This window comes from Nipponia nippon, unplaced genomic scaffold (assembly GCF_047370975.1).
Source record: "Nipponia nippon isolate SJK-2023a ecotype South Korea unplaced genomic scaffold, ASM4737097v1 scaffold_12, whole genome shotgun sequence".
Taxonomy (NCBI): Eukaryota; Metazoa; Chordata; class Aves; order Pelecaniformes; family Threskiornithidae; genus Nipponia; species Nipponia nippon.
Window position 1 is genome coordinate 15,972,012 of NW_028262313.1, and position 24,967 is coordinate 15,996,978.

A 24,967-nucleotide genomic window follows, 5' to 3' on the forward strand; every position below is an offset into this window, starting at 1 on the left:
ATTCCAAATTCAGCTCTGATCCTCATTCTTGTACATATTAAGTCCTATGATCAAGAATTGCAGGAATCTAGGAAAACTCAATCTGAGAACAGACAGTTCATTTGTCATGACAAATTCAAAGTGCTGTAGGACAGCTAGTCTGCAGGCTAAGCAGAACCAAGACTGTTTAAGTCTTTGCAGGTATAAAAACTTGGATTTCAGCAAGAAGTGAACTGGTAACCTGACGAGAGCACAAAAAATCATGTATCTTTGTTGTTATGCCCTGCTGAAAAGATAGGCAACTTCACCAACTCAACTCTGAGTGAGTCAAGAGCAGAAGTCTGTCATCAAAACCAGACCTTCAATGAATCTATGAACCATCTACCAGGTGCTTTATGCTCTGATGCCTCCTGAAGAAAGAGCATCAAACTTTGATTTATTCATTCCCTATTAACTCTCCCTTGTGAACCCAGTACTTCATTAAGAACAATGACCAACAGTTATACCTGGTTTAGTTGCTGTCTTTATATTTATTGAGGTCTGGACTGCAATAGGGCTAACGCCACTTTGGCTTCTTCTTTCTTCTGCTATGGCTTGGGCTGCAGCAACTGTGAGAAAGAATCATTCCACAATAAGAAAAGCTCTACAACCCAAACTCATGAAATAAATATCTAAAATAAATACATAAAATTCTATTTGAGGTTGCAGATTCTTTTATTAAGTAACAAACTTGGGACTGCTCAACTTGTAAGAAGAAAAAACTTGTCGAGTGACTTCAGACCTGGCACAGCTTTTCTTTGTAAAAACAACAGTCACAAAGCCTCATGTTTTAAAATGTGTAGCAAAGGACTATAGAGTTTCAAAAAACCCAAACGTATTAGAGAACTTTTCTAAGAAGAAAAACAATATTTAGCAAAGTTATGAGTCTGACTTACACTTAATAATAAAAACTGTTTGCTACCGCACATGTATTTGCGGGCTGAACACATAAATGTAATACTCGATTAGCACCAGTAGAATCATACTCTGACGAGATCCAAGCAGGGAAAGGTTTACAAAGACCTTTTATTATTTCATAACATGAAACAGAAAGTGGATTAGCTGCATAAAGTAAACCATTAAGGGATGCTTACAATGTACTTCTAAAACTGGATCTTCAAAAAAAAAAAAAAAATTAATTATAAATTAGACTCCAAAACAGTAATTTGAGCATTTGTGCAGAGACCCATTCACCTTATTCGAGTTTTGCCAAGCTGAGTGCAGTGAACTGCTACGACTCCCAGTTAACCATACAGAAATGAAATGCTAGCAATATTAATTTCGCTAAATAACGAAAGCCATTAAGAAGTCAGGGAGACTAATTTACTGTATCACCTTCCACAGATTTTCTTTATTTTGGTATCAGCTTTCACTTTGACTAATCACCTTTCAGGGTGTGAAGGTGAAGTGTTACAGGGAAAGCTGGCAGGGCAACCCGTAAGACAGCATTACCCCATTTTACTGCGCAGCTTTGGACAGGAGCGTCCTTACAGCAGTGACACCTCGTTCTCACCACGGCTGACAGATACGGGGAGATCAACTTGGTTCTTACAGAAAAGCCCAACTTTGGGAGAAGCAAGAGAACACACCACGCAATCAACCAAACACGAGAAAGCAGAAGTCAACGCCTGTTTTACACAGAAAAGGCAACCCACAAAAGTAACGCATAACGTGCCTTGATTTCAACCATAACGTGAAGGACAAATAGCAGAAATTGGGGTTACATTTAAAAAAAGACGACGGCAGCTTTGCCAATGCTCTCAGGCTTCCCGTTAAGAGCAGCGCAGAATGCAAAGGAGGAAGGCAGAGTCTCCCTCGTCTCCGTGCATTGCCATGACAACTACTCGTGTCAGGGTAAGAACCCTCCCTAAGGCTGCGCCCACGAACAATCACCTCAAAGCGTTTAATCCCATGTGATGCCAGTGGTAAAATGCCCATTACAATACTTATTCAGCCATTCTAAATTGTCACCCCCAGCTGTTGCCATGTCTTGAATTAATTTTTCATTGCAGCACCAAACAAAAGTCCTCCTCGGTTTCATCCCGTACATCTCCGAGGCTCTTTTCAAACGAGTCAGAGACCAGATATACTGCGGCACGGTAAGGTTACCCACTGGCAGAGAGAACAGCTAAAAAAGGACACACCGTAATTTCACTAGGTAGACCAAAAGTCAGGTAAAAAGCTGACTTCGCACACTGTTGCGCCTCACATGGATGGGAATCGAGCCCAAAAATTCACTGAGTGGAGAACAACAAAATTATATATTCTCAACACAATTAGATGTGAAAACAGCCTGAGGAAAACCAGCCTACTGCAGGTCTTTCTGAGAGCAAAAACATACAGCCAGGGCATTTATATCCAATGACACCTTTGCAGATCACAAAGGCTGAAAGAACATAATCTTCTTCAAACACCATTTAAAGTTAAGACAAATACAGAAACCCAGCTGCATCTTTTCTCCAGCCTCCGTCAGCAAGGGAGGAGCGGCAGGAGGTGTTCAGGCAGACGGAGCCGATTCAGCCCAGCCCAGCTGGGAAAGGAGCCCAACAGAATAAAGTCACCCTACCCCTACACCAGGTTTAGTTAAGACCAACACTGGAATTTTGCCTCAACTCTCAAAGTTCTAACATCCAAATTTCTGTAACGAAGTTACAGTAAGAAGCAAGCTGCAATTTAAACAGGTACAACATTCCTGTTATTTTACTTGCAGAAGTATTTTATTATTAGAAATCCTGCTGAACAAACCAGTCATAATGGATGTAGGGGATTATGTATTTATTTATTCATTTAAAAATAAACAAACATTTGAATAATGTTCATGATTAGAAGACACTCATTTAAAAAAATGTGTCATATCTGCAAAGCAATTAGTCAGTTCATCTTAATTAATTAATTAAGGTTGCAAAAAATTACTTGAGGTTCTGCAGGAAAGTGGGTTACAGAAACGGTACAGCTTGCAAAGGACACAGAGATGAAAAAAGTCTAGAAATACTTTGCCAAAGGATTTTGTATGTCGGGGTTTTTTTTGTATGTCAGTTAAAGTATTTACCTTCACTACTTCAGTGCTTCATTATGTGCATAGAAACAACGTGCTTACAAATTTGGAAGTAGTAGATTTAAAGGCACCTTCGTGTTACACAGAAGCAATCCATTTAACTAACAGAAAGTTAGAATTAAAGTGAACTGGGGATCTGAACAAAAGATTATTGAAAGGGGAACAGCCATCACATGAGATACACCCCCAGGACGTGCGAGCTCAACTTCACCAAGTCTCAGGTCAACGGACAGGTTTTACAGCCCTTCGCAATTTTATGGTAAATTTACAATATGAAACTGTGATTTTCAAAATCCACATGCTATCACAGTAAGAGAAGATGAATTGCATACTGTTGTACTCTGCAACTTTTTTAAAAATACAGATTTTATTTTGCTTTAATATGATGAAAGAAATCTTAACTTTTTAATACGTTTAAATATTCTTTGGCCCAGATGCTTATAATTTTTTCGCCTGGTTTTCCATAATGAATGCAGCAGTCTGCTATGGAACAAAGCTTCACTGAGAAGAATTTTCCACAAAATCTAACTATCTCTGTAAAACAAGCCTAATACTTCTGTAATTAATCAGGATACCCTGGAACGGGAAACCAGTTATCAACCATTTCACTACAACCTGTGTCACGTGCGGTATTATGGGGGGTGCCTTCATGGACATATTCAGGAAGCTTCCTGGAGAAGAAAAATTCTCTTAGAGGCAAATTAAATCTCATTTCTATTCTGAGCTTCCCCTCCCAAAGTAGTCACTAAAGGCCTTCACAACTATAATTTGTGATCAGCATGTGTGTACGTATTTTACAGTAGTCTACCTTTAAATACTTCAGCTAAAATTAATAAAAGTACAAGCCACACATGTGGCCAATAATGATACTTGCATTCATGCATAATAAAATAAGGCTATTTGGAACATAAAACCGTTAGGTAATTTGGGAAGCAGTTTTCCTTCGGCACCCTCATCACCGTTTAGCACTATGTGTCTGGCCAAGTGTATCGCGGATAAACCAAACCAACGGAAGCACCAGGAACTGGCCGCCGTGGGAGGCAACGTGCCAAATAAAAGCCGACTCTCCCAATTTCACCTTCCAGCTCACGATAACGCTAACCGCGCAGGTACGCTGGCATCTCTCTTGCGCTGAGCATGACGGCACTTCCCTTCGCTGATCAGGTTTCTGATATGCCCTGAAGAGACCGATGCTAAAAATAAAACTTTATTTCTATTTCAATCCTTGCACTGAGTTAATACCCTTGGCCCTTGCCAAGACTGTCAAAGGACCCACACAGTTGCTGTTCTTAGTAAACCTCATTAGGGGCTGAACCGGCTCCGTCCCTCTACCTAGCAAAGTTTAGGGCTTCCACCCCATTGCCTCTCCCGCTATCTTTGACCCAGCCGGACGCCGCCTCGCTCGCTCTTCTGTGCCGAACCAGTAGAGAGAGCAGAAAGTGCAGACTTTCACAGAAATCCTTCTGGTTCTTATGATTTAATGACTCATTATGCAAGCCAAACAAAAAAATCTGAGACTAAGCCTTTGAAACGAAAGGTAGGAGGTCTCCTGAATGTTAAGCATTGTTATGAACCGAAGTGTTTTCAAATAAGTTTAAAGCAGGTAACAAGAAGCCAGTAAGTAATCCATAAATCAAAGCAAAACAAATTTGAACTTCCCAGCAAATATCTCTGATTTTATAGCAAACTGTATCAAATCTGCAAGAAGCCATTTATGTCTTGCTCCACTACAGGCAGCTACTGTTTGTCTAGCTGCTAGTAATCCTTTTTAGTAACGGTGTTCAGATCCTATTTCTTTTCATAATTTTTGTACATGCTTTCAGGAAAGCAGGGGGGAGGCGGCATTCGAATTTGAGATTTCTGCGCATTATCTTTAAGCTGATTTCCGCTCATTAATTAACACGGGTTAAGACAAACAGATGCAAGATCACAGTTAGATGGTTTCAAAACCGGGTATTGGTTTCATACTATTACTCCTTGTTTAAAGGAGAAGGACGCTCCCACACAACAAAGAGGTGGACAACACAGAAAGCTTCTAGCGAGGAACAGAAGAGCCCTCTCTGCATGCACTCCTCTTTTCCCTTCTCTCCCCTTTCTGTCTGTCTTTCCCCATTGATCCTCATGTCCCACCTTTGGGCTGCAAGGACTGACAGGCTCCACAACCAAACCCGTGAGCCTCCCGGTAGGCACCTTCTGATGGACCAGCTGGAAGGCAGATGGTTCTCCTGGTCTGTCTGGGCAGTCACCAGATGGGAAGCGCACAGATCTCCAGAAAGCAGCGCACGCTGTCTCTCAGCTTCAGCAGGCCAGAAGAGCTTCCTGTTGTCTTATCCTTATTCCAGACTCTATTTGCACACTTTCATTGTATATTTATTCCCTGCATGGTATACACATTTTATTCCCTTCATGCGCTTTCCTCCCCTTAAGCCCATTTCTGCAGCTAATACTGTACAACAATCTGGTTTTCTTCCCAATGTTCAAGGCAGTTTAGGATGATCGCTTCAGTTCATCACAACTATCGATTCCCCTGGAAAACTGCTTGACACAAGCATTCCTTTGTAGCATATGAATTATTTGAGGCGTATTTGCAAGAATATAAGTTTTTACCTATCCTTAAACATCTGCATTCAGATTAAGAGCTAGAAACATTAAAAAAAGAAAAAATCACATAATTAACAAAACACTACTTATTTCTCATAAGGAAACCTAGAAGGATAACAGCTGAAGCAATCTCAAAGACATGTTACCATATTTGTTCAGCCTAGGGCACGCTCAGAGAGGCACCAGGCAGGTTGCTAGAGTAATTTGTGGGTTGATCTCTGTACACTTTTCCCTAGGGGAAGCACACAGTCTAAACCAAACTTGCATGTAATATGAGCACAGACCAAGGGATCAAAATTTGTCCTTAAAAGAACTGGCAGCCACCTCCCAAAACCTTCTACAGTCAGCGATGCTACACCATTGTCGGACAGCAGCATCAGATGAGTACCACCCCTAGTCCAAACACTAGTGATACATACTGTGAACGTATCTCCTACGGAGGCCTTGCTGATTCCTGCTGTTGCTCATATTCTCTTATTTTAACCTTGCTCACACTGCTCAGACAAGAGTTACTCTTCTCTCTCCCTAATGGGAAAACCAACTGCCAGCACAAGGCTTAAAGAGGACAAAGAGATGTCACCAACTCTTGCAGAAGCCATCATAAGGTTGGTAAGAAGCACTGCCTGTACTGTGTACGTGGGGCTGACAAGCTAAATCCACCCCCTTCTTTGGAAAAGACCCAGCTTCACAATTTGGGGTTCTTTATTAGTGAGGTGTGTTATTACTTACCACTTGAAAGAAATGAAACTGAACCACGGCAGATACTCTATTCTCACTCACTCACTGGCTTTCTGCTGCCTTCACTTTCCCCTTTGCCACCCTCTTCTTCCTTATCTTCCCAAAGCAACGTCAAAAGGCTTTGCATCCAGCATGATCCACTTGTCACTTTTTTTTTTTAAAAAGAACACAATCTTCACCATCTCTTTTAATATGATAACATGATTGGTACAAAAAGGGGACACTTCTCCAATTCACACGTTCCCAAACCTCTGCAAGCTTTAATGCAAGTCAGATCATTTCCCTGTTCTACCTGGCATTAGCTATTAATCAGTTTATTGCACTGTGCTTACCAAGCTTATCTGCACAACGACCCCTCTTTAGAGCTGATGCTTCCTACATAAAGGATATACAAGCCTTACAGTCCCAACGGTGCTCTCTAGCAAACGGCCATGCATTGCTGCTGTTTCTTTGCTGTCTAGAAGCACAGTCTTAATAAGACACAGCCACAGGGAAGCCAGAGGTTTGGAAAGGCTGGAACGCTTGTTATGTTTCTCAGTGAAAGAGCAAGGCACCAAGGTATTTATACTTCTGTAAAATTCTCCACCAGAATATATTAAGGTTGCATTTTAGATGTAAAGAGAATATTTCTGAACAAAGTTTCTGTGGGTTGGCAACTACAAACTCTTCTCGCCAACTGCAAAACAAACAGAAATTCCTTTCATCTACCTTGAGTGATTTCTTTTAAGGATATATTAGACACCGACTGCAATGCTGATGCAATGAACTATGACTAAAAGTCCCTTGTGAACCTTCCTAAGTGTAACAGAAATCAGTATTTACCTGTTTCTGCGTAGTGGAAATTCCAAAATATCCTAGTACACTGGACTAAAATGAAAGCAGTTTATATAATAAATATGCCCATACATCATTTCAGGTGGATTCACTGTGAAACGTAGTAATGTGATGTAACTTAAATGCTTATATATGGGCGCATACAGATTAAACACTCCAAAGTTGACGGGATTAGACAAAGGTTTTACAGCTACAGGACAAAAAAGGTAAAATGGTGGAGTTTTAAACACAGAGTGGAAGATTATTAGCACCCACTCTGCTGTACAGATCATTTTCTTTCTTTACTAACACTTTCCAATGCCTCAGCCTCCTGGAGTACATTAGGAAAAAAAAAATTTTAACATGTTTTGTCCCTCACATTGGACTGGCTTAACATATGTCAGAGCAGTCCCACTTCTAACAGGCACCGAGCAGTTTAGTTCCTCCCGTAATCCTAGCTCAAGCGTCGGCAAAAGCTAGACAGACAGAAATCGGCTAGCTCGGCTTTACTCCTCCAACTCTGGAGGCCACCCTAAATTGACTCCTGTTCCCACTCCTGCATAGCCGCTACAAAAAGTAACTTCAAGACAAACTTTTGCTCTCTTCTCCTCTTTCACATCTGTTTTCCCCATTGTATTATTTCTTTCTTTTATAATGCGCTATCCCTAACACTGGAAATCAGCTAACTTCTATCCGCTACTTCCCCCTTTCCTGAGCGGTCTGGTTTCTTTTGCTTGCTCGAAGCGTGTTCTTGTAAATGCTTTTGTCCTCTTGTTTGCAGGCTGGCTATTGTTTAATACACCCAACCCAAACAATGCCAGCAAAGAACACAGCCTAGCACTACAAGTCACAACTAACTTGAGACAAACCCTGTGAAAACACCATTTTGAGCTTTCTTTAGATGGAAGGATAATAGCTCCTTTGCATGATAGCAGTGAAAACGACTGCTTTTGCCTTTTACACTTGATGAATTTCTCATGGCAACTTTAGTGCTCATTCAAACAGTGTCTCTGCTTCAGAAGAAGAGGGACTGTGTTGGCATTTACCACCAAGAGACCAGCCTCAAATCAAATCCCTCGATACAGCCGTGCACCAGAACAGTGCTACAAGACACTCACAGGTCCAGGGGGCGTTCAATGCAGCAAACCCACTGGCTAAAGCAGAACACAGTGGTACAAAATGTAAAAGGAATTAAACTGCAAGTTTTCTTAAAACTGTATGCTTAACCTAACTAATTAATAAATGAAAGCTCTGAGGCATTCCACTACAAGTAACATAAGATCCCAGCAAAGTAATCACGAATCAGTCCCTGCCTCAAAGAGCTTAAAGAATGGGTAAGTGAAAAATGACAAATGGGTGTAAAAAAACCAAGCAGGATAAAAGGGCAAAAGAGACCAATAAAAAGACTATATTTTTGCTTAATTCATTAGCTAGTGGCAGGAAGTCTTTCAGAGAAATCTGAAAGTGAGTACGGTGACACTCACTGATCCGGTCTGGAGACAACCGTCCTCAGTTTTGAACGTCCAGAACACAACTTACCTATCATTGATCAACACCGTGCTGCAAAAATATCTTCCTTCAAGAAATTCTCTTGGCAAAACTAAGCAGAGGATAAACTTTCAAATCAATAAATGTGTTCTATTGATTATGTTCTCTAAGGATAAAGATCTCTACAGGATTTCTATATTCTTATAGCCAATGCCTCTTGGACTTGGGAGAGGAATTTTAACACTTGGAAGCTTTAAAACACTTGCCCAGAGAAGGCAATTCACAGGCCACTACAGTATCTTTGCTCCCTCCCAAGATTCAGGTCAGTGCATTTAAACAACGGAGGGTGTCTGTAATTAAGAGCCAGTTAAGTACTCATAAAACAGTATTTTAAAAGTTCCCTGTGAATTATGAAGGCAAAAAACACTATGAGGAAAGACAGAGGTAACATGGCTAGTGGTAACCGTTTTCTTCAAAGGCAACTTCAGCTGTGGATCCTTCACCTAGAAAGCAGAAGTTCAAAACTGACTGGAAAATGAAAATAATTCAGAAGAAAACAAATGTCAAGCAACCTGGCCAGCTTCTTTTAAAAGCAAACTCTTGTGTCCATTTAAGTACACTGTGAACAGCACAGGCATACAGGGTGGACGGCTGGGGCATTATGCAGGGCAGCCGAGGCTTCTCTTTCAAATGAAAACACATCGAGCAACACTTGATTTTTTTCTTCCATGAATCCCACACTCCAAAGAAGTTAATCACCAGCATCCCGAACAGTTTTAATTATTGGACAGGCATGTGCAAACACATAGAAAGCATATCATCAATTAAGAATTACCTGGTTGTAAGCTGCGTAATTGGAAGCTAAATGGTGCTAATTTATTTGTGGTAGACCAGGAACTTGAAGTCTCTAGTTTGTTTTTAAAATACTGCAAGTCATCTGATAAGTCATATTGAGAGAAGTCATTAAAATTGCATGCTCAGAATTTTATTTGTCAGGGTATCCTTTCACAACAGGACTGCAAGCGTCTCCAATTATTTAACCAAGTTTAGACGGACAGCAGCATTTGATACCCTTACGATTATGACTAACCCAGAGTATTTCTTCCATTTATCTCATAGTAACTCAGTGCTTTTCTTCTTAACTCTCTTATCACTTTTAAGTACTGAGAATTAATAATAGCATATCAGTACTTTAAATATTCCTACCTGCTTTCTTTTTGAAAAACACAAGCGTATAAAGAAGCAACAGTCCTTAATTCTAGTCACATTTTAAGGCTGTGCATAGTTAGGGATGGTACAAGGCACAGTATGTCTGGGCTCGTACCATCAGTTGCGATCCTTGCAAGTCATTATTTGTTTAACACTTCCATCTAAACTGAAGCATGGAATTCCAATTTATATTTTGTAATTTTAACACATGAAGAAATATGTAGAGAATGCAACATTCTCTGTAAGAAATTTCCAAAAATATGCTGTATATGCATATGGTTTTGAGAATTTTTTTTTTTTGCTTTACAGCAAGGAAGATATCTTTCTTGAATGCATTTGGAGAAATCTCAAGAATTTAAAGTTTTAAATTAGAATAAAACCTTTTTTATAAACCACTTACAACTGAAAGTAATCTTCAAAATGTTAAGCACCAGCATACATCTTTATGAATCAGCATGAAATTATCCCTACTCCGTACTACTGCACTTCCATGAACAAGAAGAAAATGAAATTAAGGCTCATAGCCATTACAATTACATTAAGTTCTCAGCCTGACTTGGGAATGTTCTCTCTCACCACTGGGATCTACATGGAATCCAATTTCTGTGCAGCTCTTTGCATTTATCACCTTGGCACTCTGTAAAGCAGCGTAAATACTACTTCCACGCAGGGAAAAAAGATGAAGCACAGAAAAACCTTAAAGACCTTCTCCAAAGTTATTAGGAGTTTGACAAAACAAGAACCTGAAGCCAGACCTAGTGAACGCCAGCTGAATGCCGCAGTCACTGGGCCACCTTTGCTCCACAGATGGAAGATGTACGAGTCATTTGTATGAACACCACCAAGTAAGACGACAGCTGAATGCTGAAGATGCTTTTAGTGTAGCACCCCCATGCCATCAGAAACCTGGCAAAGAAATAACTTCCTTGTCCTGCAGCTTCCCAGCCAAGTATCCTGTGTATATGCGTTAGGTTAAGAAGTTACCAGGAACTGTGCTCCAGGCAAGACGGACAAAGCCAGACAGTGTCACTTATACAGGGAGAAACAACTGATTAGATGGAATGAAGCTGTTATTTATTAGACAACTTCCGACAAAACAGGGCTGGGCCATGCAGGTCATGGGAATTATGCCTGCAGCTAGATGTGTTGAAAAAGGCACATTATTTTTGTCCCATGACGTGAAACAGGTTTCCCAAAAGATCACATAGGTCTTGGAAAGGAAAATATACATATAACATTTTCATATATTGTTTTGAACAACCTTCACAACAGTGATTCAATACAGTAGTGGAAGTGTCCCTGCTCATTGCAGGGGGCGTGGACTAGACGACCTTTAAAGGTCCCTTCCAACCCAAACTATTCTATGATTCTATGAAATCCTAGCAACAGCGCAGCCAAGCTCTGGCAAACGCAAATACACGTTCTCTACCACTGATAGTACAAAAGACAGGATAGCAGATTTTAGTATCTCAATGAAAATGAAGATAAAACAATAAATGTAGGCTACAACAGCCTAAATTACATGTATTTTTATTCTGATTCCCCATACCACTCAAGAAAAAAATTCACTCACTGGGTAAACCACAAGTAACTGACTATTCCCCTCTCCTCAAATCTTAACAAGCTCAGCAGTGCTTATGGTATCAGAATAGGAGCAAAAATTCCTCTTCATCCCTGAAGGATGACAGCAGCAAGCATGGATGACAAGAACGGAGTAAGCAACTGCCATTTATGCACTGCTGGTTCACAGTGTAGAATCACAATTAGTTTCTTGTGCAAGTGATGTTCATGCATCACTGATAGAAATGTTAACTGCCTTCTAGTTGCAGTAGCAAATTCTGCTTTTTGTCATCCACCTAAAGGAAATAAGATTGGACAAGTGTGTAAGAGTAGAAAATTACTGCAAAGGAATCATAGAACTGACACAGCAGGCATGATTTGGCCTGCAGAATCTTAATTACAGTTGATACTCAAAGAAAGAGAAACACCTTCTCCTTACCTCAATACCAGCTTGAGTTGGCAAGAAAAAGCTTCTCTTTAAACTTACCACATTGGTACAGAAAGTTAGTAACAAGTGGCACCATGGAATGCTACACTTTCAAGGCCTAAAATAATTAACAAGCACCAATCAGCCACAGATCAAACCAGTATGAAGACGCTGGCAACAGAGAGCAGAAGCAGGGAACAAGAACCCAGCAGTGTCTTGTACTAAGGACCTGCAGAGGAACCTATGCAAAAGGTAACTATACAAAAGCTATACGTACACTACCTCGTCAGACTACCAGAAAGAGCTGCGGTTTCTCAGCAAGATGCTGCAAATTTATATTTATTGTCTTTAAATGTGAGATTCCCAACCAGAAGTTCACTGACAAATGACTGAAGGTGCACAGCACTATATTTGTTTTGCATAGATGTTTGTTCTCCAGGTTAAGACGGCGACGTACAGAATTGCCCACAGACCAGCAGAAACTGCAAGTATGCTAGTTTGCAGGTATTTTGGAACTGAGAAGCTTCCCACGCAGCCAACTGAGCTTAGAAAGGCAGAATGTTATGTCCCTCTCCGAACCTGCTGAACAGTAGCGTGGGACCAAACGAGGTTCCTCCTGCTGTCTTTTTTTTCTACATCTTCTCCAAACAGCTGCGGTATCAGACTCGGTTGCTGCTCACAACTTCTCCAAACAGCAGCAAATACAGTGGCAATTATCTTGCAAATTCCACTGTTAACCACTGGATTGTGAGGATGATTTCTAAACACCATTGGCTTTCCCCAGAGAGTGAGGGAGTGCTACTGACAAGAAGTCAGGAGCAGAACTGCAGTGGCCTGTACACTCACAGACAGTACTGCTTCAATTCGCATTAGCAAGGAGTTGATCTTCTAGCACGTAACTGCTAGAAATGCATTCTATGTAAATTGAAGTTTAGATTCTGGTTCAGTGACTTCTACCCCCTCAGGGAAAAAAAATTCAAGGTCTAGCCTTTCCAGGATCTAGTGAGGGTTTTTGTTTTTTTAACATGATGTGCATATTAGAACATGTGCATATCTAAAGGGAGACGGAGCTGCCTGCTTCAAGGAACATTTCACCTCTCGTTTTGGGACTAAATCTAGGTCATGACAGCTGTCAGGAAATGCGGGTACCCGTCTTTAGAAAAAACTCAGGAGTCACAGTATAAGCACATCCAATACACAAATGAAAATTCAGCAGTTCTAGCAGGGAGGAGAAGGATCAAATAGACATGGTCTGTGCAGGTGAGAAGCGCTATCTTTTGGCAGATCGTTATCCTTCCAGTGCACTAGATTGTCTTAATTTTGAAACAGAAATAAAAAGTAATTAAATAATATTTCTGACACACAACACACTGAAGAAGACTGTCAGATGAGAGTTGTGCATTCAGGACCTTTTGCCAGCACTCTTCTTTAAGTAATTACACAGGTACATTGAAAACAATCAATCCAGAGGCTGTCAGAGCACTTTTTGTACATAGTCCAGGTTAGTTAGTTTAGATCAAACCATGATTCTCTTTCTTTTTTTTTTTTTTTTTTTTTTTAAAAGTCTGGGATAAGAAAATGTTTACCTTTTCTAATGGCTCACCCACAAAGCTAACATGTGCAGATGCGCCATGAAATTATGCTTGGAACATACACCATACATGCACAATACTCATTTCAGAGTACGGTATTATTAAGGACCTTCAGTATAAATAGACACATAAACACACTCGAGGACAAAACCAAAGCAGAGTTTCTTCAGCGCTCTTAAGACACTGGTTCAAAAAAGTTTAAAAAAAAAATAAAAATTAAGGCATTAGCAAATCTTTGATTAGGAATCGATGCCACAGACTGTCCCTGCCTTCTGCACTGGGGCCTCGGAGCAGCCATCGGACACATCGCCGGGACAAACCACCTGCAACAGCTGCCGGCCTGAATGCAAGAGCCACCGCAGGAACCGAGAAGTTCAGACCGTCAAGAAGCGGTGAAAAACGGGCGATTCCTGCAACGAAGCGGTCCTGCAGCCGCCTCTGCTGCTGCCTCCGAGCTGCGAGAGGTCCCAAGTCAGCAATTAACGCCTCGACGCGGGGGGGAGGACTCGCCGCAGCCTCCCGGACCCGTCCGGGCGGGGAGAGGGGCTGGGGCCGGGCGGCCCCGGCGGCGGGAGCGGCGCCTCTCCCTCAGCCCGCCGCCAGCCGGACACAAAGCGCGGCGGCCTGCGGCGGCCCCAGATCCCGCTCCGGTGCCCCTTCCCCCCGGCCCCGGGAGGGGGCCGGCCGTGCTGCGGGGCGGAAGGCGAGCGGGGGGCGCCCGGCCCCAATGGCGGGCCGTGCCCTTGGGCCGCCGGAGCGCGGGGGTCCCCTGACCGCCCCCGCCGGGACGGACCCCCCCCACGCCCCCCTTTCCTTCCCCCCCCCCCCCGGCCCGGGGCCGCGCCGCCCGCTCTTACCCATCTGCTCCCGCAGCCCCTTCAAGGAGGAGGAGGAGGAGGAAGAGCAGGACGGGGGGGCCGCGCCGCCGCCCTCCGCCATCTTCAGCACCGGGACGCGCGCCTGCCGGCCGGGCAAAAGGGGGACACGGCAGCGCAGTGCGCAGGCTCCGCGCCGCCCGGCAGCGCCGCCGCGGGGGAGGGCAGGGCAGGGCAGCGCCGCGCCGCGCCGCGCCGCGCCGCCCGGCGCCGGCCCCTGGCAGCGCCCGCTCGGCCCGGCCACTCGCCGGGGCCGGGCCGGGCCGGGCGGCGGCGGGCGGGGCTTGCCGCGCCGGGAGGTAGCGACCCCCGGGGCTGCTCCCCCCGCGCCGGCGGCCTCGCGGGCCGCAAGCAGCGGTGGCGCGAAAGGCGCTTTCATAGAATCATAGAACGCTTTGGGATGGGAGGGACCGTTAAAGGCCGTCCAGTCCGTCCCCTGCCATGGGCGGGGACATCTACAACCAGGTCAGGTTGCTCAGAGCCCCCTCCAGCCTGGCCTTGAGTGTTTCCAGGGATGGGGCATCTCCCACCTCTCCGGGCAACCCCTTCCAGTGTTTCACTACCCTTACTGTAAAAAAATTTCTTCCTTATATCTAGTCTGAATCTACCCTCTTTTAGTTTAAAACCATTACCCCTTGTCCTGTCGCTACAGGCCCTGCTAAAAAGTCTGTCCCCATATTTCTTATAAGCCCCCTTTGAGTATGGAAAGGCTGCAATAAGGTGTCCCTGGAGCCTTCTCTTCTCCAGGCTGAACAACCCCAGCAGCCTTTCCTCACAGCAGAGCTGTTCCAGCCCTCGGATCGTTTTTGTGGCCTCCTCTGGACCCGCTCCAGCAGGTCCATGTCCTTCCTGTGCTGAGGACCCCAGCGCTGGATGCAGGGCTCCAGGTGGGGTCTCCCCAGAGCGGAGCAGAGGGGCAGGATCCCCTCCCTCGCCCTGCTGGCCACGCTGCTTGTGATGCAGCCCAGGAGACAGTTGGCTTTCTGGGCTGCTTTCTCCCCACCTCGCTCCATCCCTCCTGCAGCCCGCCCGGGGCGGTGGACGGCAAACACCTGTGGAAAGGGGTGTCGAAGCCTTTAGAAATGGCCGCTCCGTGGGAGCCATCGTGGTCCTCCATGGGAGCCGTCGTGGTCCCCCGTGGGCCTGGCCCTGAGAGGGGCCCAGCAGCCTGGGCTGCCTCAGAGCAGGACGCGGCCTGGGCTGCCCTGCCCTGCCGCTGCGGCCTGCGCGCGAGGCAGAGGGTGACAACTCAACTGCCCACGGCGTGTGTGGGGTAATTTATGGTCCCGCAACAACCACAAACGTTATCCCACCATTAACGATGATGCGTTGCCTTCCGATAGAGAGCTCTCAAAGAGAGAGCCCTTGGCCAGCTATTCAGGGTGATGTGCCATTATAAACAGTCCGTCTGTAAACTCACTTTTCCAACAAAGGCGAAGCGGGCTAAATTTTCAGATCGTGCACCAAGTTTTAGTCTCAACTTGGACAGATGAGAGTTGGAGGTGGTTCAGCGGAGTTACCTTGCTGGAGCAAACGTTGGCCTGAAGCGATGGAAAATATGCACAGCTGGACAAGCTCGCAAGGGTTGTAGCTGCCGGGTGCTGCAGACAATTTGCTAGGCTTGAGTGTCCTGTGGTCTAAAGATGAAGCATATCCTGGGATTTATTGGTCCTATGGAAATTTAGGTTCGCTGGATTGAAAAGAAAACAGCCACAAATGTACAAGTTCAGGTGTGCTCGCTGCATAACTGAGCGCTCACTGGTTTGCGACAGGGACGGGGGTTAAGTCCTGTGTTGCAAGCACCACTTCTGTACGTGTTTCCAAAAGAAGAATGGGGTACGGGCGAGGTGGTCCTGCCAGTCAGGAAAAAAATTACTCAAACCCCATTGAATGAATTCCCAGATATTGTTCTATGTTAACCTGAATTTGTCACCTAATTGTTATTTTGCTGCCTGCTTCGTTATCAATGAATTCTGGAATAGTCTCTTCTCATTTTGCCTCTGGGTTTATGCTCTGGGAAGAGTGAGGATAAAACAGCATCCATGGCCATGTTAAAGGGTAGGCTCTTTGGGCCTCGTGCAGAAAAATCTCTTTGAAATCATAACTGGAAAGTTTACCTGTCAGAGGGCCACAGAATTAGCCCATAAATAGGAAGAATGCAGAAAAAGTAGCAGTAAGATCACGTAGTGTTTCAAGAGAGTAAAAAGGAACCTTACAAAAATTCAGAGCAGAGCTCCATTTTAACTTGAATATCCAGACCACCGATTTGCCCTGTTCTTTGTTTCTTGTTTGTTATATTGGCTTTCCCCACTTTAGCACGCGTGTACAGAGAATCCTTTGTCTGTTGTTTCCTCTCAGTGTTAATAGAATGCCAATTATTATTATTACTTAAAACAAAAGGGCAGCTAAAGGGGAAAAAACCCCTAACCATTCTGTGCCAAATTTCCCAAGTTTGTCTTTATAATATGTAGTAATAATACTTTGCCACTTAGCAATCTCAATGTGCTTTATACACGTGCTGAAATTAAATTCCGCCATTCCACTGAGAGACATTCAGATGTTATCCTCATTTTACAGACGAGAAAACTGAGTCACTGACATCAAAGTCTCTTGTTATGTCATGAAGGAAGGAGCACAGCAAAAAAAACCCAGCCCAGATTTCTGGGCTCCTTGTTCTCTATCCATGTCTTTTTCCATCTTCCTTTCATCAATAACTATCAGAAAATATCACCAGAATAGTTTATGTTGATTCACTACAGCATAAAGTACAGTAGGCGTGATAAAAAAAAAATGGTCAAACTACCTGATAGAATGTAATTTTAATGTTTTTGCCAAGTCCATAAGTAACGTGTAGTTACGAGGCTGCACTTTCCATATCTGTAAAAATAAAGTGCTCATGAATGTTTTGCGTGCCTTTGAATTTTGATTAGGTTACATGTATTTTCCTTAACTTACAGAATTTCTTTAACACAGCATGCAATAAGAGAAGTCAGTGTCTATTTACCCATTTTTGTTCCTCTGAGAAAAATGAGACAATGGGCATGGGAGGAATCACTCTGCTGAAGGGAACGCTTGCAAATAGAAGGGGCAGCTAAAATTCATTTTCAAATGAGATGGTATTTTCTGTGGTTTCCATTTCGACAGACACATATACAAGTGGCCTCAGTGCTTGCAATTGAACACGTCTGATATTCTGCACATGCAAAGCTTCAGAGCAGAAGGTATAAATTACAGGAAGGGAAATAAACCAAGTGTTGCACACTCAGGATATTTGTGGTGGGACAGTGGAGGCTGTGAACTTAAAATAAAAAGGCCAAGCACACACAAATGCATGAAAGAGAAAAGGACTCTTGAGGTAGAAGTGGGGCATTGTCCCTTCCCGCTCTCCATACAAATACATACTGCTTGATAGGCATACCTTTTATCTTTAGGCACACAGGAACTGAGCTGAGAAAATCCTCCCCAATGTGGAAAATGTGTTATCTTTTTCTCTGATGAGCAGTTTAGGAACGTTTGAGCTAATGTTTCAGCAATTGTAACTGTAACTTCCATCTTATTTTGTGTTTAACCTTGTTTCTCAGATTTTCAGTTCAGTCATGCAATTACTGCTTATGCATTTTTAGTGGAACTTCATTAAAATTTTGACCTTGCGTGGCTTCAGCAGCACTTGCAATCATCGTTCAATTTTGCAGCATTTGCAGATTTGATTGCAGTAGCTGATTTATTCTAAACCTTTAAAGACTGTCCTTTTCTCCATTGTCCCTGTGGAAAAGTGAATAATTTAACTTCAGAGTCATTTCTTCTGTCCTTTTCATTTTCATGTGATAGTTTCTGACAAACCTTTCAAAAATGTTTCAGGGCAAATCACTGATGGGTGCATATTGGCATTATGAGATGAAAATCAATAGAGCCCTGGCACTGCATGCAATTTGAGATTCCAGGGGTTTTATACCATCCATTTCAGTTTAAGAAATACCAAAATAATAGTAGCTGAAATTAGTCGAGTAGAAGCTTGCATATGTGATGACTCAGATGCAACCCCCCCCCCCCAAAAAAAAAAAAACCAAAAAAAACTAGCTCAGAAAATATTTAAGCCATTGGTAGATCCAGGGAGGGGGTTAGAGGAAGAAGCACCCACCCATTAATCTATTTCTTACCCTGTTTCCCAAAGTATCCAGTGTCACACAGTATTAGATGTTGTGCTTGACTGGACTTAGTCTGAAATCTGGTACAACAGTTTTTAGATTCTAGTTAAAAAAAACAGCCCCCACATTTTCTGTGAGCCTACAGATCCTAATTGCTTTGATCACTGAAGTATCTAATAGTAAAATGTTCATGCATATTCAGCTTCATTTATGTCAGAGTCTCGCCGAGTAAGAGCTAAAACAAGAAACCAGGGAAATTACATGTATCTATATGTTTATATCTGTGCTCAGGATTTTGAAAAATTATGAAAAAGTATTTCGAAGTGTTCTAAATCCAAAAGCGTAAGGCATATATTGTGACAGATTATAGCGGGTTTCCTGTGGTGAATGTAACTGCCACGGCCGATGGAAAGAAAATTGGTGGCATGAAAATTACTGTAGCCGTCCAATCTTCTTTTCAAGTGGGCTTTAACTGCACATTCTTGTTTATTACTCTCCTGCTGGGACAAGTACCTGCAACAGTCTGTGTTACTAATACCTCTGTACTCTGAGGACCTCATTTCTCAGTCGTGGCTCAAGTTGGCTTGTATTTATCTGGGTGAATAATTCCTTAGATACAAAGTTACGAGACAATATTGCTTAATATTAGAGATACAGAAGCCTTTAGTTTGTCCTTGGTCCAGTATGTTTATTAGTTACCTGGACGACGGAATGGAAAGCATCCCTGTAACGTTTATATGCACTGCTGACATGTTAGAGGACAAGCTTAGAATTCAAAATGATCTTGAAAGTTAGAAATACAGTCCAGGAGAAAATGAGGATAAATAGGGACTGCTGCAAGATAAAACATTGAGACAGGAATAGTTAATTGCAGAAAGACAAGACAGAGAACAGCTTGCTAAATAGCAGATAGAGCAGAAAATAATCTGGGATGTCACAAGCTGAGGATGAGTCAACAGTGCCAGGGTATTGTGCAAAGGGCAGCGCCCTGCCTGCGAGCACGGACGGAAGGGTAGCCGCTCGGACATACAGCAGTGCTCCGCTCGGAGCAGCGATGGTAAGGCATCAGCAGGCCTGCTGTCAGGGCACCGCGCTAGAAGACACAAGCCAGTTGGAGAAGATCTAGAGGAAGTCAACAAAAATAATGAGAAGATGAATGAGGAAAGTTAAAGAATTGGGATTTGTTTTTTTCAGTCTAAAGAAGAGGCAAATGCAGGGTGATAATCTGCTTTCTTTGACTGAAGCAGAGAGAATAAAAGAGAATAGACTTGATTTTAATCAGGGAAGATTAATGTTTCATTTTAAGGAAAACATTATCAGGTAGGGATAGGGAAGCACAGTGGGGCAGATTGCAGGGAAGCGGTAAAGCTCTGCCACGGGAGATGCGTGGCTGGGTGAGTATCGGCCCAGAGAGGCAGGCCTGGCCAGGGGAGGGACTGCATGACCTCTTGAGGCCTCTTCCAGCTCTGGGTTGCTGTGATTCTACAATTCCTGCTTGTGGGTTTTGGGACTATCGGCCAGAACAAGTACTATTCAATGCAAGGATTGCAAAACTGCCTTCTAAATTTAGATAGAGCATACTAAGCGGTGACAAAAGATAAAAGAGTTCAAGGGAAGGCGCAGTGATCATGTGGCTGCCTCGGGTAGCCGGCAGAAAAGGTTTGACTGCCTCAGTGCGTGACTCCAGTTCCGTATCTGAGATCATCCTTTGCTGTGTACCAGTTTTGTAAGGACAGGAGACCGATTTATACAGAAAGGAATAAAGTGAGAAAGAACATGCACATGTAATACATGTGGAAACAGGTCTGCTCCTTTCCCGTCTGTAATCCTCTGCGGGCCCACCGTTCTCATGTCATAGAATAACACCTACGTGTTGCTTTAGCATACATATTCCCCATGAAATCCGAATTTTAGTTATTACTGGCGTCAACATAGGGCTATAGAAGTTTGTTCTCACCATCTCTTGTCTTTTCAGCATTTATGTATCTACTTACTTATTCTGTGGCTTTCCATCAAGCAGAAGCTCTCTCCAAGATTGACAGTTACTGTATTTATGTGTATATGCCTGTGTGTCTGGCAGGTTGAGCACACTGAAGATAGTAAACAAAGTAAATAATGAAAGTTAAGCTCTTGGGCCAATTTTGTGAAAGTGGCTGCCTAAAGTGTGTGCAGAAGCTTTATCTGTTCAACAAAACCGAGATGCTCTGTGCTCAAGTGCTCGCTGCGTGTGTAGACACCTAATGCTGTCATCGCTCGCTGTTTGTATTGCCACAGCGTCTAGGAGCCTGCAGTAATAGCAGCTAAACAGGGACGGCGGTAGGCTACTCCCTGCCCCAAAGAGCCCAAATCAGGTCCAGAATTTGTTACAGGATTTGTAGAGTAGCTAGCTAGTTTTGAAAATACTTTTCTCATATTTGCTTCTGTCTTGTCCTGCTCTGATTTGGAGCAGTACATTCCCCAAAGAACAGATTAAGGAGAATCAGCTCAGTCAATTTTCTTAAGGTACAAATCCCATCACACTGAGTCATTGTACAAATGCTGCACTGGCTGTGCAGATTCCAGCATTTCCCTTTGCCTACAGCACAATTTGGTAATCATTACTGAATCATTTGAAATTATCCAGAATTTTGATGTGTTGTTGTCAATGGCACTAATACAATTCCAACAAGCTAAACACCGATATGGTAATCCTTATCACTTCTAACACCAAACAAATTAATCTTATCATCATGTGCTGATGAGATAATATATTCCAGCAGTGGCTTTTTATGAATATTGTATTGTTCCAAGTGGTGTTGAGATAAAACACCATTGCGGAGAGTTACGGTATTATGCTAACAGTGCTGCGCATCTGACCGAGAGGTCATTTTTTGAAAACTCTTAGATGACTCCTCAAATCTAGGTAATGATCTAAAAATCCTTCTGACTGATCCCTGCCTAGAAGTGAGTACTTACGGGAAATTTGAGAATACAGAATCATTTTTCAGTTTTCTGAGCGTGAAAATATTTCTCAGTAACTCAATGCTGCTTAGGTGTTTTTCTTTCTAACAGCTCAAAGGTGGTTTCTTTTGAAAGATCAGTTTTCAAAGAAGTGTCCTTGGACAGAAAAGGAGAGCAGTCAGTCATGCTAATTTTATTATGTGCGAAGCTCCTTGGCAGAGCGGAGGAGAGTCCCTGATAACTGCCTCACTGCTTTTGGAAGAAGTAAAAATAAAGAGCAGGTTGTAGTGATGATGGCGAAGGTTCTTAGCGCAAGGCTAGAAGCTTCGTCTGAAGTCTTTGCTTTCCTAAGTTGATGTAAGATGTTTGCTCGGAGTTTGAAGAGTGGCTCTGCCTGTAGTAAGAACGAGATTTGTCAGGAACAGCTCCCATTTCCCAAGCTCCGTGTAGACCTTTTGCTTCATATTGCCACCTGCTCTTCCTAGATTTCTTGGCAGGCCTAGATTAATAGCCTCATTACACTGTCTTGATTCCCTGTGCAGCTTCGGTATAGGCAACGTGCAGCCTTTTGCCCGGTCGTTCCCATGCCAAAGGAAAGTGAACTCCAGCCAAGGAGAACCCTGGCAGTGATGGTTACAAAACCCTGCTCACAAAGGGGAAGAGGAGGCAGAAATGGCTTTTCAGCAGCAGCAGCAACAAAAATCCACCAAAACCCAAAAGTCCAACAATTATTTTATTAATGCACTTAATAGCTGGAGCTACTTTAATCCAAATTTCAAATTCCTGCAGTATTTTGGGATTTACCTACCTGAAAAACCCTCCTTTATCTCAATGCCATCTAGCTGCTGTTCCAAGCACCTTCCCCTCCACATGGGAGCGGGCACTAACAAGTTGTGTTTTAGGATGACTGCATGCAATTTGCTTTCCTCTCTGTCAGAGGCCAAAGATGCTCTTGGTGTTAGATGGATGCTGTTAGGGGTGCACAATAAAAGACCGTATGCGATTCTGGCACAGATAGGTGCCGGCTGTATTCACAGTGTCGAGAAGCTGTGGTTCCCTTTCTTGTCTGGGAGTTCCAATCTGTTAATTCTGCTGCTGGATCTGCCTCTCCCCATTCAATAAATCCAACTGTACCAAGTTCAATATGGGGTAAAAACTATGGGTCCTATTCATCAGTATCAAGAAAGATTTTAGCTCTTGGATTACTTAATCAGTTTTTAAAGACCAATTTCATACTGAAATAATGCTTGGGCAAACACAGAGTAGTTCCTTTTTGTAAGAAAAGTATTTAGAGAAGAGGCTTTAACAGTATAGCTGTCACTGACATCTACAGTGTTCCTTCCTGTTTTGGCTTGGAGATTGCTGCTTTGGCAATTCCCACTGTCTTCTTACACGGCTTGGAAAAACCCTGGTCTCACAGGCTGCTTTGCCATAGACCCTACCTTGTCCTCCCATGAAATGGGCCCTCTACTCCTGACCAGCTGAACGGACTGAAGTGGGATTCTGCAGACGAACTCGGCAGGGACGGCGGGAGGCCCCTGCTACGGTTTTAGACTGTAACACTGTGAAGCTCCTGTATTCCAGCACAAAAAGAGGGCAAGGAGATAAATGACTCCAGTGTTTGTTTGTTTGTTTTGCCTAAAGAAGCTTCTTTGTAAGCGTATTCCACATGAGTATTCTTCTGTCCACGTAAAATAGATCCCTTGTGTCTGAATTTAAGTCTCTGTATATTGTTACTTGTGCAATGGCTTAGAAATACTTTAGAGGCATTATCTAGGAGCTTTTATGACTTCTCTCACATATTTCCTCTGCCTCCCTGCACCCACACATCCATGCACACATAGTGAGAGATGCAGGGTCAGATTCTGATCAGAATTCTGCTCATTTTACACAAACAAAACTCTCTTTTTACACATCTTTTTTTTCCTGAATTTAACCCAAAAGTCAATTTTGGACCCATTATACAGCTCTTAATAAACACTAACCCATCAACACCTGTGCTACTGAGAAAATCAGGACCTCCGGTTCTGGAAGGAGTGATAAGCAGCCAGATTTGGAGCTGAGCGCCTTAAAACAGAAGCATCAGCCCATCTGTGGCTGGTTTCCCTGCCTGGTAGGGTTCTTTTGTGAAGTTGCTGCTACAGAATGACAGCAGTGCCATTTATTCTTGAAACTGTGGATTGCATTGCAGGGACAGCCATAACAAATTGCTAGCATCTGTCATAAGCAGGTTTCATGTTTTCCCATTTGGATTACTCTTCATTTAAAGCTCTGAACGGTGGCATGAAGCAGGAAGAGAAAGGCCAGAGGTTTCTCCTTGAGCATTTTCTAATTGTCTCTCCCCCAAAAGTTAACCATTCCATGATTCCTTTGGCTTCACATCTGTATTTAACTTCAGTTTTGGGAAGTCTTCAAGATTAAAATCTAAAGAAAGCATTTCAGCTTCAAAGCTATAAACCAAGGAGCGCTTTGCTGTTTGGGGGAATCACCAAGCACTAGGGAATGTGCATGCAGAGTTTTTCTAGCAGAAATAATTTTCAAAATACGGCTGTGAGCTGCAACAGAAGTAGGCTTTCCACCACAGAAAAAGGACGTGTTCCATTTACGGAAAAGGAAATTAATTAATCAAAAGTACTATTATAAAATGATCACTTTTTAACAGGCAGGTAACAAGATGTCCCTGACTGGCCTATGCCAAGGTGGTATTTGTGAGGTATATGTCTGCGGTAACTGGAGTTTTCTAAATGAGAGATACAAATCATGCAGATGCTAAAAGTATGCCAGCTCCACTTTGCACGCACAGCCAATCAGTTATTACCCCCCCCTCTAATGCAATCAGTGAGGTACTCTGCAATTAGGCCTCCAGGGTAGCTGCCTGTAATGAGCACTGGCTCAGTTCTTCATAGCATTGCGAGTGTAAAATGACAGGTAAGTGCATCATGATGAGTAAATTGGTGCTTTGGGCTATTGATTCAGCAACATGCAGGACTCTAGGCCCCCCCAAGAAATCCATTCTGTCCAGTCTGTTACCTTCTAGCTCCACATTTATTTATGTCTTTTCAAAGGACAGCCAGATTTCTTTCTTCTAGAAATCCAAGTGCCAAACTAGCGAGACATTTAAATATTGCTGAAATAAATGAGACATAGGAAGAGCCTGTGGGAATCCTTTAGATACATTTTGTGGCAATGCTGGGTGATCATATAAATGATATTAACTCCAGAAGAACCCTCAAGAGGACCCGCCGTAATTCTCTCCTGTACCCGTGCACAGCGAGCCATGCACAACCACCACCACCACCCACCTGAATGCCCAGTAGCCAGCGAAACAGCTTCAGTAAAGCATTGAGCACATACTCTAGTGAGCTTTTCAAGGCAAACTCTTCAGTTTTGGTACTCCCCAACCCTCTTACCCTGCTAACAGAAACCTCTAGGGCTCTTGTTTTCTGGGAGTTAATGGCTTTCGGTATGACTGCTATTAGCACAGGTCATAGAATCGCTAATAGAGT

The 24,967-nt window shown here is 43.2% G+C and overlaps 1 protein-coding gene across 2 annotated transcripts in view; it reads right to left on the bottom strand.

Annotated features, from left to right (window-relative positions):
• Positions 1-14,514, bottom strand: part of MAP7D3 (MAP7 domain containing 3) — a 47,532-nt gene extending 33,018 nt beyond the window's left edge. For both annotated transcript variants that reach the window (XM_087749043.1, XM_087749042.1), the window contains exons 1-2: positions 14,359-14,514; positions 486-587 (exon numbers count right to left, since the gene is read on the bottom strand). In XM_087749043.1, coding sequence (XP_087605169.1) covers positions 486-587; positions 14,359-14,440 — 184 coding nt within the window. In that variant the 5' untranslated portion in view covers positions 14,441-14,514. The remainder of the gene's footprint in view (positions 1-485; positions 588-14,358) is intronic.
• Between the last annotated feature and the right edge of the window lie 10,453 nt (positions 14,515-24,967).